The sequence below is a fragment of the Carettochelys insculpta genome, chromosome 4 (genome assembly GCF_033958435.1).
Source record: "Carettochelys insculpta isolate YL-2023 chromosome 4, ASM3395843v1, whole genome shotgun sequence".
NCBI lineage: Eukaryota > Metazoa > Chordata > Testudines > Carettochelyidae > Carettochelys > Carettochelys insculpta.
Genome location: NC_134140.1, coordinates 123,248,151 through 123,262,636, shown reverse-complemented (window position 1 = coordinate 123,262,636; position 14,486 = coordinate 123,248,151). Strand labels below are relative to the sequence as shown.

At 40.1% G+C, this 14,486-nt stretch overlaps 1 protein-coding gene across 3 annotated transcripts in view; it reads right to left on the bottom strand.

Annotated features, from left to right (window-relative positions):
• Positions 1-14,486, bottom strand: part of WDFY3 (WD repeat and FYVE domain containing 3) — a 284,323-nt gene that overhangs the window by 152,680 nt on the left and 117,157 nt on the right. For all 3 annotated transcript variants that reach the window (XM_074993680.1, XM_074993682.1, XM_074993681.1), the window contains 5 exons: positions 14,159-14,345; positions 11,162-11,328; positions 9,832-10,299; positions 9,088-9,189; positions 4,007-4,200 (listed from right to left, as the gene is read on the bottom strand). In XM_074993680.1, the coding sequence (XP_074849781.1) occupies positions 4,007-4,200; positions 9,088-9,189; positions 9,832-10,299; positions 11,162-11,328; positions 14,159-14,345 (1,118 nt within the window). The remainder of the gene's footprint in view (positions 1-4,006; positions 4,201-9,087; positions 9,190-9,831; positions 10,300-11,161; positions 11,329-14,158; positions 14,346-14,486) is intronic.

Sequence of the window (14,486 nt, the reverse complement as noted above, 5' to 3'; positions counted from 1 at the left end):
TTAATTATAAAGACATAGGTGTATAAAGCATAAGGCATTGGTATGTAGAGACAGAAAGACAGGAAACACAACCTTTCACATTAAGGCATTGTAATTTATGTACCTACAAATAAAAACAAACTAAATGGTTGCCAAACTCTGCATTTATACTAAAATAAAAGACTGGGCTATGACTTAATAAGTGATGTTCAGTAATAGTGAGATCCAGACATTTTTACATTAGACTTGCCCATGCAGCTGCCAATGACTGAGTGCTCTCAACTTTATAACCATATGATTTCCCTTAAATACAGTATTGCAACTGGTATTAAAAAGGATCTGAGGGATGTTGGAATCACCTAGCCCTTTGAGACTTCAGATGGAGGACATGAGAGTGTCCAGGGCACAAGCGTAGCGCCAGTGCACTCAGTTATTTATTAAAAAAATTCAGTCTCACATCCATAGGGCACATACGCACAAAGAGCAGAATCCATGTGGACAAGTACTCTAAGAAGGTGGCTTGATATCCCTCTCTCCTGATGAGGCAATAATGAATTTGGCTGAGTAAGTGCTGTAAATATTCTATTAAAGAGGTTTGCTGAAAAAGATTTAAGTTGCCTCAATAAATCCGACTCTTCAGTAAATACGTCTTTTTAAGATGTTATTTCCCTTTTAAAAGACCACCATAGAAGATAACAGACCATGTGTTCTGTAAAACTAAATTGCTCTATGAATGGATACTCTGAGGTTTAGTTGGTGTAGGATGGCATATTGTATTATTATTATTATGAACACATTGCGGAAACAAAAATTTTTACTGTTGTAAGACAAGTAGCAGTTTTTGAAATTAAAAGGAGATGATGAACGAAGAGTTACTCCACCATGATGAAACTGGAAATTAAGCTTTACCTGGAAGGAATTTACAACTCAATTTCCCCCCAGCAAAGTGGTGGCAATGAGAAAGCAGTATGTGATTCACAGAAAGTGTAAGTGTCACCTCGGAGGTGAAAAGAAGTTTGCATTAATGTTTACAAAACTACAGAATGCTGCATTTAGGAGTAAATTCTGATTTGAAGTCTCTAAGTTTTGAGCTGGTATAAATGAAACGGGACATATGAGAGCAGGCCATGAGGATGATTTGTTTAATAAAATAGACAAAAGCTTCCAAAACAGATACTTCAAAGCTGAGATGGCTTCAGCTTGTGCCCCTATTTAAGTTATTGTACAGAAATTAAGAGCAATTAATATGAAACAAAGATGTACAATACTCCAAACAATGTAGCAGCTAAAAGGTTTCTGGACATTTTGGAAGCCTGTAAGCTCTGGCTACCATAGCTAAAGAGAAAAGCAAAAAGTGTTAAATGCCTTATTTCTCACTTAAGGGTGCAGTTATAGTTTTGACTACTCAGAGAAAGCAGAATGGTTGGCTTAAGTGGTGTTATTTTTACATAAATACCTTTTAGTCCAGCCACTTTCTGGCTACATCTACACTAGCATTCCTCTTTTGAAAGAGACATGCAAATGAGGGAAACTGAAAATGCAAACCGTGCAGATTTACATATCCAGCACCTCCTTTGCATATTCTCCTTTCAAAAGGAAGAAAAGCAGTGTAGATGCTTCTCTTCCAAAAATAAACCCCCATTTTCAAATGAATCCTTATTCCTTAAAAAAAAAAAAATATATGAATAAGGGTTCCTTCAAAAATGGGGTTTATTTTCAAAAGAGAAGCGTCTACACTGCTTTTCTTCTTTCAAAAGAAGCTCTTCTGAAAGGAGAATATCTAAATGAGGTACCAGATATGTACATATGCACCTCATTTGTATTTTCAATTTCCCTCACTTGCATTCCTTTTTCAAAAGAGGAACGCTAGTGTAGATGTAGTTTCTGTGTTTTGTTCACTCTTTTATCCCTTGTCTTTATTTCAAGAGTGGAAGAACTCTGCCAAGGACTGGGTCAAATAACCACTGCTGAGGCTGTTTGGATAATAAAGATCAGATTCTAAGACCTTTTTAGGAGCACTGCTAACACATTTGCCAACAGGTTCCTTTAAGAAAAGTTTCATGCTCAGCAAGGCTGGCATGTGTCAAAATGACTTCAAAATGGAAGCATCTACTGTAGGGACAGAAATGAGCTTTACAGTGTCAACCTTTTTGAGCTCTGGAATGATTATGGGGTTCTCTATTTACGGTCCTATTGACCTTATCAAAGGAAAGCCAGAGTAAGGTTTTAAGGACTCTATGGCTGAGAAACTACACACTATTCAAGCTCTATTGGAAAAGCAATTACAAAAGTAGCAGAGTTTTCATCTTACCGGATATCAGAACTACCAGAAAGACCAAAGAGGTACATAACCTTATTTTAATTGAAACTTTAATCCAGGTCCATCCTTAACCTTTTCTTTGGGCTTGCAGGACACCAACAGTGGCTCAGGTTCCTCAGTCATTTGGAATGTTGCTAACTTAGAACACAAATAGGTATGTCTCTACCAAATTCACAGCCACATCACACATCATATGGTTTGGGAAATCTGATCTTTTGTATGTTTTTACACTATTGCATACAGATTTCACTAGGGGAGACCAGTTTTTCCTCAATCTGATGGAGCAGCAGGGGGTTTACAGGATTATTTTACAAAGAAGAGGAGAGGTTACAGTATTGCCACATCCTTATTTCCGCATTGCCTTAAGAGTTGGGAGGCCAGAGAGTAGCGGTTGTTGGTTCCAAAGGCAGCACCTTGCCAGCAGCAGCACAGAAGCTATTTGTATTCAAGGGAATGCCAGTGAAATTCCAAACTTTAATGTGGTGATACTATTCAAGCTTTCTCAAAGGCACATATATTCAAAGCTCATGTTTTCATGTGCTACTTTACCAAACAAACGTAAGCCATCATCCTGGACTACAGATTTGACTATAGAAAGTCTAACTGAGTGTGTGTGTCTCTCTCTCTCTCTCTCTCACACACACACACACACACACACACCACTTATCTATGTTTAGTCATCTATAACTCTATGAATACATATTACCTAATTTCTATATAAAAGACCTTTAAATTTTATGAGGCTACATTAATATACTCCTCACCTAACCAACAATCAGGTCTCAAAATCTAAGGAGTATTTCGTATGTAAAACAAATAGAGAAAGATGAATTCCCCATAGAGGGAGTGCCCTTCCCATGCCCCTTTAAATATACCAATAGTTTGTGGGGTGTGTGTCTCTTCAGACAAGTCAAATATTTTCTTCTACTAATGGGACATATTTCCAACATGATCAGGACTTGAGGAAAATAGAGATGGACTTAGAACACAGTATTCAGGTGAACATCAGGTTTAAGATAGAAGTTGAGCCTCCAGGCTGCGTAAAGGACTGGGATTTACCTTAAATGGCAATGAAATGCTGTGAACTGTTTTGATTAAACAAAAGCAACCTGTAAATGAAAACTCACGTGTGTATCTGTTCTAATGATATTTCAGCTGCATTTGAACAGGAAATTGAACCTTTCTAATTTCAAATCCGATGCAGGTCAGGTTGAGATTAGATGAAAGAAACAAGCCTACTTCTTAAAATGTTGTTCTCTATAATCTGGTTTTGGCCCAGGTCTAAATTATATATTTTTCATAGCTCTGGCTACATTTACCAAAAATCAGACTTTGCCAAGGAAAAATTCAAGGATTGCATTAAAATGTGTGTGTTGTGTTCTCATGATAGTGAAATAATTTCTTGAAACCAGGTGGAAAGACCCTGCTTTTAGAAATTCATTTTCCATCTGCCAGTAATTATTACACATAATGATAATAAATGCAATACATAAGACGACTAATTTTTGCAAATTGTGGAAAAAAATCAGTTTTAAAACTTGGTATTTGAGTTGCATGATTTTAATTCTGAAGTCATGAATTTTTCTTCAATATCCAAATACCATAAAGCCTAAATAAAAGAAGTTTTATGGTGTATATTTTAAATGCTTACAATGAGATTCTGTAAGTAGCTTGAGAGTGGTGAGTATTAAGTGCTATTGCACTTACCCGTAATATATCTGTCTTCAGCTGTAGTTCTGTAGGCGGAGCTGAGTGCATCAAACCTAATAAAGTGCCCATGTCATCATCTCCACTTGGTGATAACACCAACTGCTGGATAATCATTAGTGCATGTTGTCGACACTGTGGATACTTCACTATATTGTGTACACACCTTGCACCACCAAACTCCCTGAAAATACCTGCAGCAAAAGGGAGAAAAAGTGTGTGAAAAAACAAACTGTTCCAAAAGGTACTGTGTCAAAACCTTGTATTTTCCAAATACACTATTAAGAGTGTAAGTCAACATAAAACTGCTTCAACACAGACTCAGTTACCATTTTCTTTGGTCACACAGAAGCTTACAGTAGCTTTTTATATGAGCATAGTTAATCTGGAATTCTAATGATATTTGCCCTGTCCTTTTTTTAATATTAGTTACTGGTGGAGTAATTTTATAGTCCAGTTCTAAGACTTTCCACATCATTCTTACAGAAGGGTTTAACACCATTTATTCACATCTTTCATGTTACAGTTAAAAGAGTGGTGAGATGGACCCATTTTAATTTTTCTCTGAGCCATAACCACAGAGGAGGTAAGACATTAAAAGCAGGGATTGTCATACTATGTATGTACAGTGCATAACCAAAGAGGGCTCCAATTTGATTTAGGCTTTGGGTTTTTACTATAACACAAATACAGAATAGTAAATGAAGATGGGTTCAGTGCTTTTGTGGTATTTTCTAGAGCATAATTATTTCAGCACATACTGATCTACTGGTAATCATTCAGGAAGGACACCTGTGCTATGGCGAACACCAGAAATAAACACATTTAAATTAAAAACAGTTTGTCCTATTACCGCTCTCTTCCTCACCACACCCCTTTTTAAAGTAAAGGTTAACAAAAATTCAGCATTTTGTTTTTTTAATGGCATCGTATGTGTAAATTCACACACTCCTTCCTTCATTGTCCTAATCGTTAAAGGGAAGTTCCTTTACTCCTTTGTTCCCCTCATAATACAGTAAACTTTTACAGAATGCCACTTTCATAAAGGAGATCAAAGTTGGGGAAAACTGCAACCTTATCAAATCTCCAACTTCATAAAGTGCTAGGATTCCCTACTTAGAGGCAATCCAAAATGATCATCCAGCAAATTCCTAGGGCTGTTGGAAGATGCCTCAAATATATGTTGATTAAGGCTACAATTTACTCATGGCTATTTTAGGTAAAAGTCATGGACAGGTCGCAGACAAATGAAAATTTACAGCCCATGATCTGTCCATGACTTATACAATATACCCAAGACTAAATCTTAGCTGCTTTGTAGAGCTGCTGCTACTTTAGAGGGGATGCTGGCAGGCTGCTGCTGGGGGGATGGATGTGGGGGGAAGGGAGGGATAGAGGGCCACCAATCCACTGTTGCTCCGTTTGCCCTTGGGACTGCTGTGGGAGGCTGCTAAGCCGTAGCCGCTCCCACCACCTCAGAACTGCCCGAGCAGCAGCCAGTGTGGCTGGCTCTGGAGTTGCTTCGGCAGCACTAGTGTGTCTGGCTGCAGAGCCAATCCAGCAACAGTCAATGTGACTGTCCCCGGGGATCGTCTGAGTAGTTGGCCTGAGGGACCAACTTATTGGGCAGCCTGGGGTCAGCCACACCAGCCACTGCAGAAGCCTCAAATAGTCACCGTATCCATGATTTCTGTGATCTCCATGACAGACATGGAACCCTAATGATGATCCATTGTTTTATCATAGAAACTGTCACCTTCAATAAGCAACAGCCTTTGTCAACCTAGTACTCGAGCAATTGCTTTCTTAAGCTTCTGTTCACAAAAGAACTGGCACTAAATCCAGGGTGGTGAGTTCAGTCCTTCAGGAGGCCATTTAGTGATCTGTGGCAAATAGATTTTGTGGGAAGGATAGCTCAGTGGTTTGAGCATTGGCCTGCTAACCCCAATGTTATAAGCTCAATCCTTGAAGGGGCCATTTAGGGAGCGGGGGGGAAGAGGATGGTGCTTGGTCCTCCCAAGAGGCCAGGGGACTGGATTTGATGACCTCCTGAGGTTCTTTCCAGTTCTGCGATGTGTACGTATGCACAAAGTAAATACACCAAGAAAAAATACAAGTTATTAATAATTTGAAATAATGTTAAGAGCATAGCAGGGATCATATTGTAACTACTCAGTAGCCTTTATTTTAAGGCTTGCAATGATGTCCTATATAGACATAAAAATGACAAGAAGTCCTGGGGTACCTTACAGACTAAACAGAATTTTTGAAGCATAAGCTTTCAGGGGCAAAGACCCACTTCGTCAGATGCACTGGATTCCAGGGGCGGGTCTCATGAAAAGAAGGGAGTACCAATCAAGAGGAAAGCCAGAGCTGACAAGGTCAGTTCAGTCAGGGAGGATGTGGCCCTCTTCCAGCAGCTGATGCAGAGATGTGAGCACCAAGAGAGGAGAAACTGCTTCTGTAGTTGGTCAGCCATTCCCAGTCTTTGTTGAATCCTTGATCGATGGTGTCAAATTTGCAGATTAATTGTACCTCTGCAGTTTCTCTTTGGAGTCCGTTTTTGAAGTATTTTTGTTGCACAATGGCTACTTTTAACTCTTTTATTGAGTGTCCAGGGAGACTGAAATGTTCTTCTACAAGTTTTTGTATATTGCTGGTCCAGATATCTGAGCTGCATCAATTTACTCTTTTACATAGAGACTGTCCAGTTTGGTCAATATAATATGCCAGCAGTGCCGCTCTGCGATAGATAGGAGAACAATGCCCACGTAACTTAAATTTTCATGGATCCCAGAGTGGTGGGGAGCCAGGAACTAAGGGACAACCTGGTCAGTTTCCCGGGTCACGCAAGCTGCTGGGAGACAGGAACCAAGCAGCAGTCTGGTTCCCTGCTCCCCACTGCTTGTGAAACCTGGGAAACTGACCAGCCATGAGGCTTAACAAGGACAAATGCAGAGTCCTGCTCTTTGGACATAAGAATACCAAACACTGTTACAGGTTGGTGACTGACTGGCTAAACAGTAGTTTTGCAGAAAAGGAACTGGGCATTACAGTGGATGAAAAGCTGGACATGAGTCAACAATGTGCCCTTGGTCAAGAAGGCTAATGGCATAGTGGGTGCATTAGTAGGAGCATTACCAGCAGATCTAAGGAAGTAATCATTGCTCTTTTATTTGACACTGGTGAGGCCACATCTGGAATACTGTGTCCACTTCTGGGTCTCTCATTACAAAAAGGATATGAATGCACTGGAGTTCAGCGGAGGGCAACAAAAATGAGTAAGGGTCTGGTGCACATGACTTATGAGGAGAGGCTGAGGGGTACAGCAACCCTTGAGGTATGTGCAACCAAGTTGCACGTGTCTCGAGTTAATGCGACTGCTGCCCCTGAGAGTAGCAGGAAATCACTCCTTTCAGGGGCAACAAGCTCAGGTTTCATGTTGAACTGTAGCTGCTTGCACACAGACAGCCGGCTCTGCTTGCCTGTTATTGTCCCAGGAAGGAGGGGGAGGGGCTGGGCAGGCAGGAGGGACGAAAGACAGTGGAGGCCTGGGGAGCCAGCAGAGGCCATAGGGGACAGGGGAGACAGACGTTCTGCATCCTTCTTTTGAAATTTCACCTCCAACTCCAGAGGAGGCATGTCCCCCATTTTATACACCCCTGGTCTAGGTCACTCTGGACCTTATCCCTACCCTCCACCATAGTTACCTCTCCCCCAGCTTAGTGTCATCCATAAACTTGCTGAGGGTGCATTCCATCCCCTGGTCTAGGTCATTAATGAAGATGCAGAACAAAACCAGCACCAGCATGGACCCCTGGGGGACTCTGTTTGATACCAACTGCCAACCAGACATTGGATCCGACATCTAACCAGCTTTCTATCCACCTTACAGTACATTTATCCAATCCATCCTTGTTTAACTTGCTGTCATGAATACTGTGAGATACTGTATCAAAACTTTTGCTGAAGTCCACGTATAACACATATACTGCTTTCCCCATACCCACAGAGCCATTTACTTCATCATAAACGGCAGTCAGGTTGGTCAGGCACAATTTGCCTTTGGTGAATCCATGTTGATTGCTCCTAATCAACTTTCCAATCTTCCAAGTGCTTCAAAATGATTTTTCTATGGAGTGAGGTGAGGCTGACAGGTCTGTAGTTCCGTGGCTTTCTCCTTCCTCCCTTTTTAAACTACGGGTACTACATTTGCCTTTTTCCAGTCATCCAGGATCTCCCCCAATCACCAGGAACTTTTACAGATAATGGCTAACAGCTCTACAATCAGATCAGCCAACTCCACCAGCAACCTAGGAACTTCCAGCCTTGATGCATGTGATGAGTACACACTCTTAATGTGGAATGAATACGAGCAATCACATGAATAAAAATTGTAAGTTAGACATATACAAAGGACGAAACAGAGAATAATATAACCTACATAAACTGATTTTCAAACACACAAATGTAACTGAGCATACAACTATCACATGCAAACTGGGAATAAATTTAAGTAAATGGCCAAGTATTTAGACAGACATTTGTACATGCAGTTACTTAATTTGTGTATCCACAGTGATTTCAGCAGCAAACAGGAGCACAGTACTGAATATTTTATTTTTGAAAATAGGGCCAATGTCAAAGCCATATTATAAACTGTACATTTGGCTTAATTTCAGTAAAAAGTTAAATGGGCAAACATAACCCTACAACCACATGGACTGAAACTGTTATTTCTTTGATGAAGTTTTTAACTATATTATATAATTTTTTACTCTTAAAAATGTAACTGAAAACAAAGAAAAACTATGAGGTTACTTTAAAATACATTTTCAATTCCTACAGCATACATTAGTTAACACATGACTCGAGGACAAGTCCATCAGTAGACTAACTATAGAAACTGAATGCAATAATAAAGTGCTATGCTATTAACATGTCATGTTTCAAGATCAAAAGCTTCATATTTGATGCAGGCCATCTTACACTTAGCTCAGTCAATACCAGTACTTTAAATGATGTGTTTTAAGTACTTCAGAGTACATCATTATCATAATTGATGCTACTTGTCTAAGTACCTGCATTTGTATTTGATCCTTGGAGTAGTACTGTCAAAGTCTCCATAACCAATAAAGCTAGCTGCTTTTGGTCCTCAAAAGAACTGTTGTTTCTTGAATCCCCTAGAAAATAATTTCAAAGGTTCACTGAACTGAAAATAACAAATCTCATTTTAACAAAAATGTTATATTAAATGTTTTATAAAAAAAGTGAAAAACTCTAGCTGCTATATATTTAAAAAAAATTTTGTACTTACATAGTATCTTTCATTAGAGGACCTCAAAGCACTTTCTAAAGTGGATAAATAACGATGGAAAGGGACCTAGGGGTTATGGTGAATGAAAGGCTGGATATGAGTAAACAGTGTGCCCTTGTAGCCAAGAAGGCTAACGGCATACTAGGGTGCATTAGGAGGAGCATTTCGAGCAGATCTAGAGAAGTAATTATTCCTCTTTATTCGGCACTGGTGAGGCCACATCTGGAATATTGTGTCCAGTTTTGGGCTCCCCAGTATAAAAAGGATGTGGATTTGCTGGAGCAGGTTCAGCGAAGGGCAACAAAAATGATTAAGGGTCTGGAGCACACAACCTATGAAGACAGGCTGAGGGATTTGGGCTTGTTTAGTTTACAGAAGAGAAGACTTAGAGGTGATTTAATAGTAGCCTTCAACTTCCTGAAGCGGAGCTCTAAAAAGGAGGGTGAAAAACTGTTCTCAGTGGTGTCAGATGGCAGAACATAAATAAAAAACAAAGAAAACCATCTACCTTGATCATTCAGAGCCTGAGTGGGATCTTTCAAAAGGGCTGCATATTTGTGCAAAAGGTTTACCATCACCTCCAGGAGTCCCACCTCCCTGAAGACATCCTTAAAGATGTAGTCATGACGGGTAAACTTGAGAAGTGTTTTCATTGCAATGATGCTACACTGGTAAGAGGTGCTTGACTTTAAGAAGATGCTGACACTAATCAATTCTTTACAAGGAATATAATTTAAACTAAAGACGACAAACTCCAGCATCTCAAAGTATTTGGTCTGCACTTCTGGAAGCTTGGAAATTTTCTCTAAAAATTGAGACAAGGTGTGCTGTGATTCCAAGATGAAGTAGTTGGCATTGTCCGCTATGTAAATATTTGTAATGGCATCCAGAATAATTTGTGCAAGATAGTTAGTTTTTGCTTTCAAAAATGCATTTTGAAGGACGGAGAAAGCTTGAATATTCCTCACACTATGACCTACAACAGGAAACAAGGAGGAAAAACAAAATTCTTTATAAGCATCACTTGACCATATGAAGGAGAAAGTATGAATTCAATAAAATTTTCTCTGCCCCACAACAAACAGAATCAAATTCTACTGAAATGGCTGTTATAAAAAGCAAAAACACACTAAGACATCCTTTAAATGTGTCTCACTTATTACACAATTCTGAATGGAAAAGTCTATTATTTATTGTTGCTTAAGACGGCATTTCTCTTTGAAAATAAACTTGGGTATGTGTGCCAATTGAAAGATATGGTATTTTTAAATGACCGCAGGGTAAATGAACATGAAGATACAAATGCAATTTCACATATTCAAAATCTGAACAGGTCATAGTTGAGAGAGAGAGAGAGAGAGAGAGAGCAAGCTTTGCAAAAATGTAAATTCTCTGTTTGATATGAGTAGGAATAAAAAAAGCTATTAATAACAAAAAAGTGTTGACCAAAATAAAGCTATGCAACATGATTTCAGCTTCCCCGTGCTCTCAACCCTAACACTAACCTTTTTGCATCACTTTAACAACAGCAAATTACAATCACACTATATATTATATTTATCCAAACTATTAAAATCTGCATGGAGGATCTATTTAATTTGTACTTTGCACAGGGGTGAATCAGCACTTGTAAAGTAAAATAAGAGGAACTGATGTCCTTATTTTCATCAGAACACTGATAATAAAGCAAAATTAACTTCTTAAAAATCAATGTTTAAGTGTTAATGTTAGGAAAAAATCCCACATACATACAAACTGTAAATGGTTTCTGTAATCTACCAGAAATTTCTCCACACAATAAGACTTCTGGGCTGTATAATACAAAATAGTCAACTCACCTTTGCCTGCAGGTTGTGGAACTGCAAATCCAGGCAACAGAAAAGGTGCCCCTGTGGTAACACCAGCTGGTTTTAATTCATTGACTCCATATGTTGTCAGGGAAGTTATCAGATTAACCAAATCCTTCAAAGCATCCTTGGATTCTGCCTCCTTTGCCTGTTCTAATCTAAAGAATATACAGTACAGTAGCACATGTTCATGTTAACGCGAACCATTTACACAAACGGATCTGTGGTTCATTTATTTAGTTTTGCTTTTTTCTTAAAGAGAGATATTAGTTTTAGAGGAATAGCTTCAGTAACATACAAATAGGTTAATTAGAACTGAAAATCCATTGGGAAATCTAACAGTCAATCTTAATTTTCTTCTGGGTATCACATCATCAATAAAGATTTACAATAAAAACAGGTAGACAATTTTGGTGCGCCAGCCACAAAAATATCCAAAACTGTACTAGCTTTACAGTCCTAATACAAGCAAAAAGTACCTAAAGCACTCTCTATTTTAATTAGAGAAAAAAAAGCATGTGACAACATGTACAAGGAAGAAAACAAATCTATTGAATAAGATGCCGCTATTTTTATGCGATATCTTCTTGATGTAACTGCACTTAAGTTTAACTGAAAATTAAGCGTACAGTAGACCCTCGATTTATGTGGGGATTCCATTGCCACTGTCCCTCTGAATTTTGTATAAGTTGGGGGTAGTTCTTCCCCCAGTAGAACTTACGTTCTGCAGCTAGACAGCAGCAGGAGCATCTCAAGCTCCTTTCGAAAGGCAAGTCCTGAGGCGTGTGGGGGAGGGGGGGGGACAGCTGGGAAGGGTTAAGTCTGGCAGCGGGTTGGGGCTGTGGAAGGGGGGCAGGGTGTGGTTAAGCCTGGGGTGGGCTAAGGCTGGAAGGGGGTGGAGGGTGGAGTTGAGCTGGAGCTGCACAGGGGACGGGGCGGGGGGTGGCAGTTGAACTGGGGCAGGGGGGAGGTTTTAAGCCAGAGACATGCATGGGGTTGGCGAGCTGGGCTGCAGGGGGCAGGAGGATGGAACCGGGCAAACGAGCGTGTGGTTTGAACCAGGGTGGGGGGTTGAACCGGAGGCATGTGCAAGGGGATTGAACTGGGGCAGGACACTGAACCGGAGCCACGCACAGTGGTGGGTTTATAGCGGGGCAAGGGATTGAACCAGAGCCGTGCACGGTGGGGTTTGAAAAGGGAGTGGCGGGGCTGGTCAGCCTGAGCCATGCTTGGGCAGTAAGTCAGCAGGGGATTTGAACTGGGGACAGGTGGGGTTGAGCCAGAGCTGGGCATGGGGGTAGGGGGTGAGCTGGAGCCCTGCACAGGTGGTGAGTGGGGCTTGGGAGAGAGGGGATTAAGCCAGGTCTGGGGGAGCAAGATTTTGAGTTGTGATTAGTTTGCATTAATGTGAGTAAAGTGCAACTCGAAATCACAGACTGTGAGGGTTTACTGTATTCTAGAAGAGCAATTTTACATGCAATGAGCTTTTACAGACTGCTCATGACTGAACCTACTAGAAATGACTCACTTTGTGATACTGCTAATGTGGGCAATAAAAGGAAGAGATCAGCCATTTTCAAAAGCGATGTTTATGCTAAAAAAATCATAAGGCATAAATTTAGCAGAACTGGTGCAGCATAGACAGTTTTCTGATTCTCTTCCACTGGGCCCAAACAAATGTCAGGCTACACCTACACTTCTACGGCTGTCAAGTATCAGAGGGGTAGCTGTGTTAGTCTGGATCTGCAAAAGCAACAAGGGGTTCTGTGGCACCTTGTAGACTAACAAATGCATGAGCATAAGCTTTTGTGGGCAAAGATCCACTTCGTCACATGCATCTGACAAGCTTATGCTCACACATTTCTGTTAGTCTATAAGGTGCCACAGGACCCCTCATTACTTCTAAGGCTGACATGCTGGAAGTTGATCTTCTAGGGTGTGCTTTAGCACACCTAGTGGGGACAGCCTAAACTGAACTGTCATGGTGCTTCTGTCGACCTCAGTACTCTGGGCAGGGGTGAGGAGTAAGGGAAGTCAAGGGGAGAGCTTCTCCTATCAACCTTCTGCCGTGTGGATGGTGGTAAAAATCGATAAGTCAACTCCAGCTAGACTATTCTGATAGATGTATTTATGTATCCAAAAATTGATTTTCTCTCTACTACAGACCTGGCCTCATAAACAGGGATACACCTTCTGCGTGATGCCCAAGTTGATGCAGCAGAAACAGCCATTGTAACTAACTTCAGGCAGCATTGTCATTTTGGGTGCCTAAAGATTTAAAACTATATCTCTGTGCAAGTACATAAAATAAATGGGCCTGATTTCTGGAACTGCCAGTACCGCCTACTCTTCCTGAAATCAACAGGAGTTTGGCTGCTTGGCATCTTTGAACACCAGGATAGTTATTTAGATTCACAATTATAGATTTTGGTGTCTAACTTCAGGTGCCAAGTTTGAAAACTGTAACCTTCATTTTCAAATAGAGTTGGGATTTCTTATGGCAATACATGCTGTTATTAAAGCTTTCTGTCCCGCTAGGTGCTACCACCATATATATTCATTGTGATGAAGTGGAATGTAACTTACAGAAACAGATTATTTTACATATTATTTGTTCATTTTCTTATTTACACCCCCACCCCCTATTCATTTAGCTAATTTGCACAAGCCATAATATGCACACCCGAGCCCACTGGCTTATTCAGAAGTCTTATTGAACATTATAACAGATACGTAACAACAACTTAGAATTAAGAGCTTGTCTATATGGGATGATAGCATGTGCCAAACCAGTGTAACTCCGCAGCACGTTAACTTGCTGCGTAATTATGTCCCATGCAGACATTGCTACAGCACCAAACATTCTGTTATACGTGCTGATATACTCTCATCACAGTGTCAGGACAGTATACCCATTGCGAATAAACTTATTTACAATATTCTCACCATCTGCTTGAGAATCTGTTGAGAAAAACATTATTTGCATACCTGAGTAAGAGATCACAGAGGAAGTTATATCCTTGCCATATCCTAAAATCATCCAGCAGCGTTTGTGATACATCACTGGAATCTTTGAGAAAGCAAGAAAGACCAGCAAACATCTCAACTATTTCTAAGGGAGAAAGGTCATCAGATTGCTGCATGTTCTGAATGCAGGTGGACAAACATTCTTTTTCTGCAACGACACAAATAAGAAACTGTTCTCCCCCCCATCATGATACATATAGAAAAGCATCATTTCTGATTATTAAAATACACTTAAGAATGAAGTAACAGTTACCATAACCATTCATTAACACAATATTTAAACAAAAAA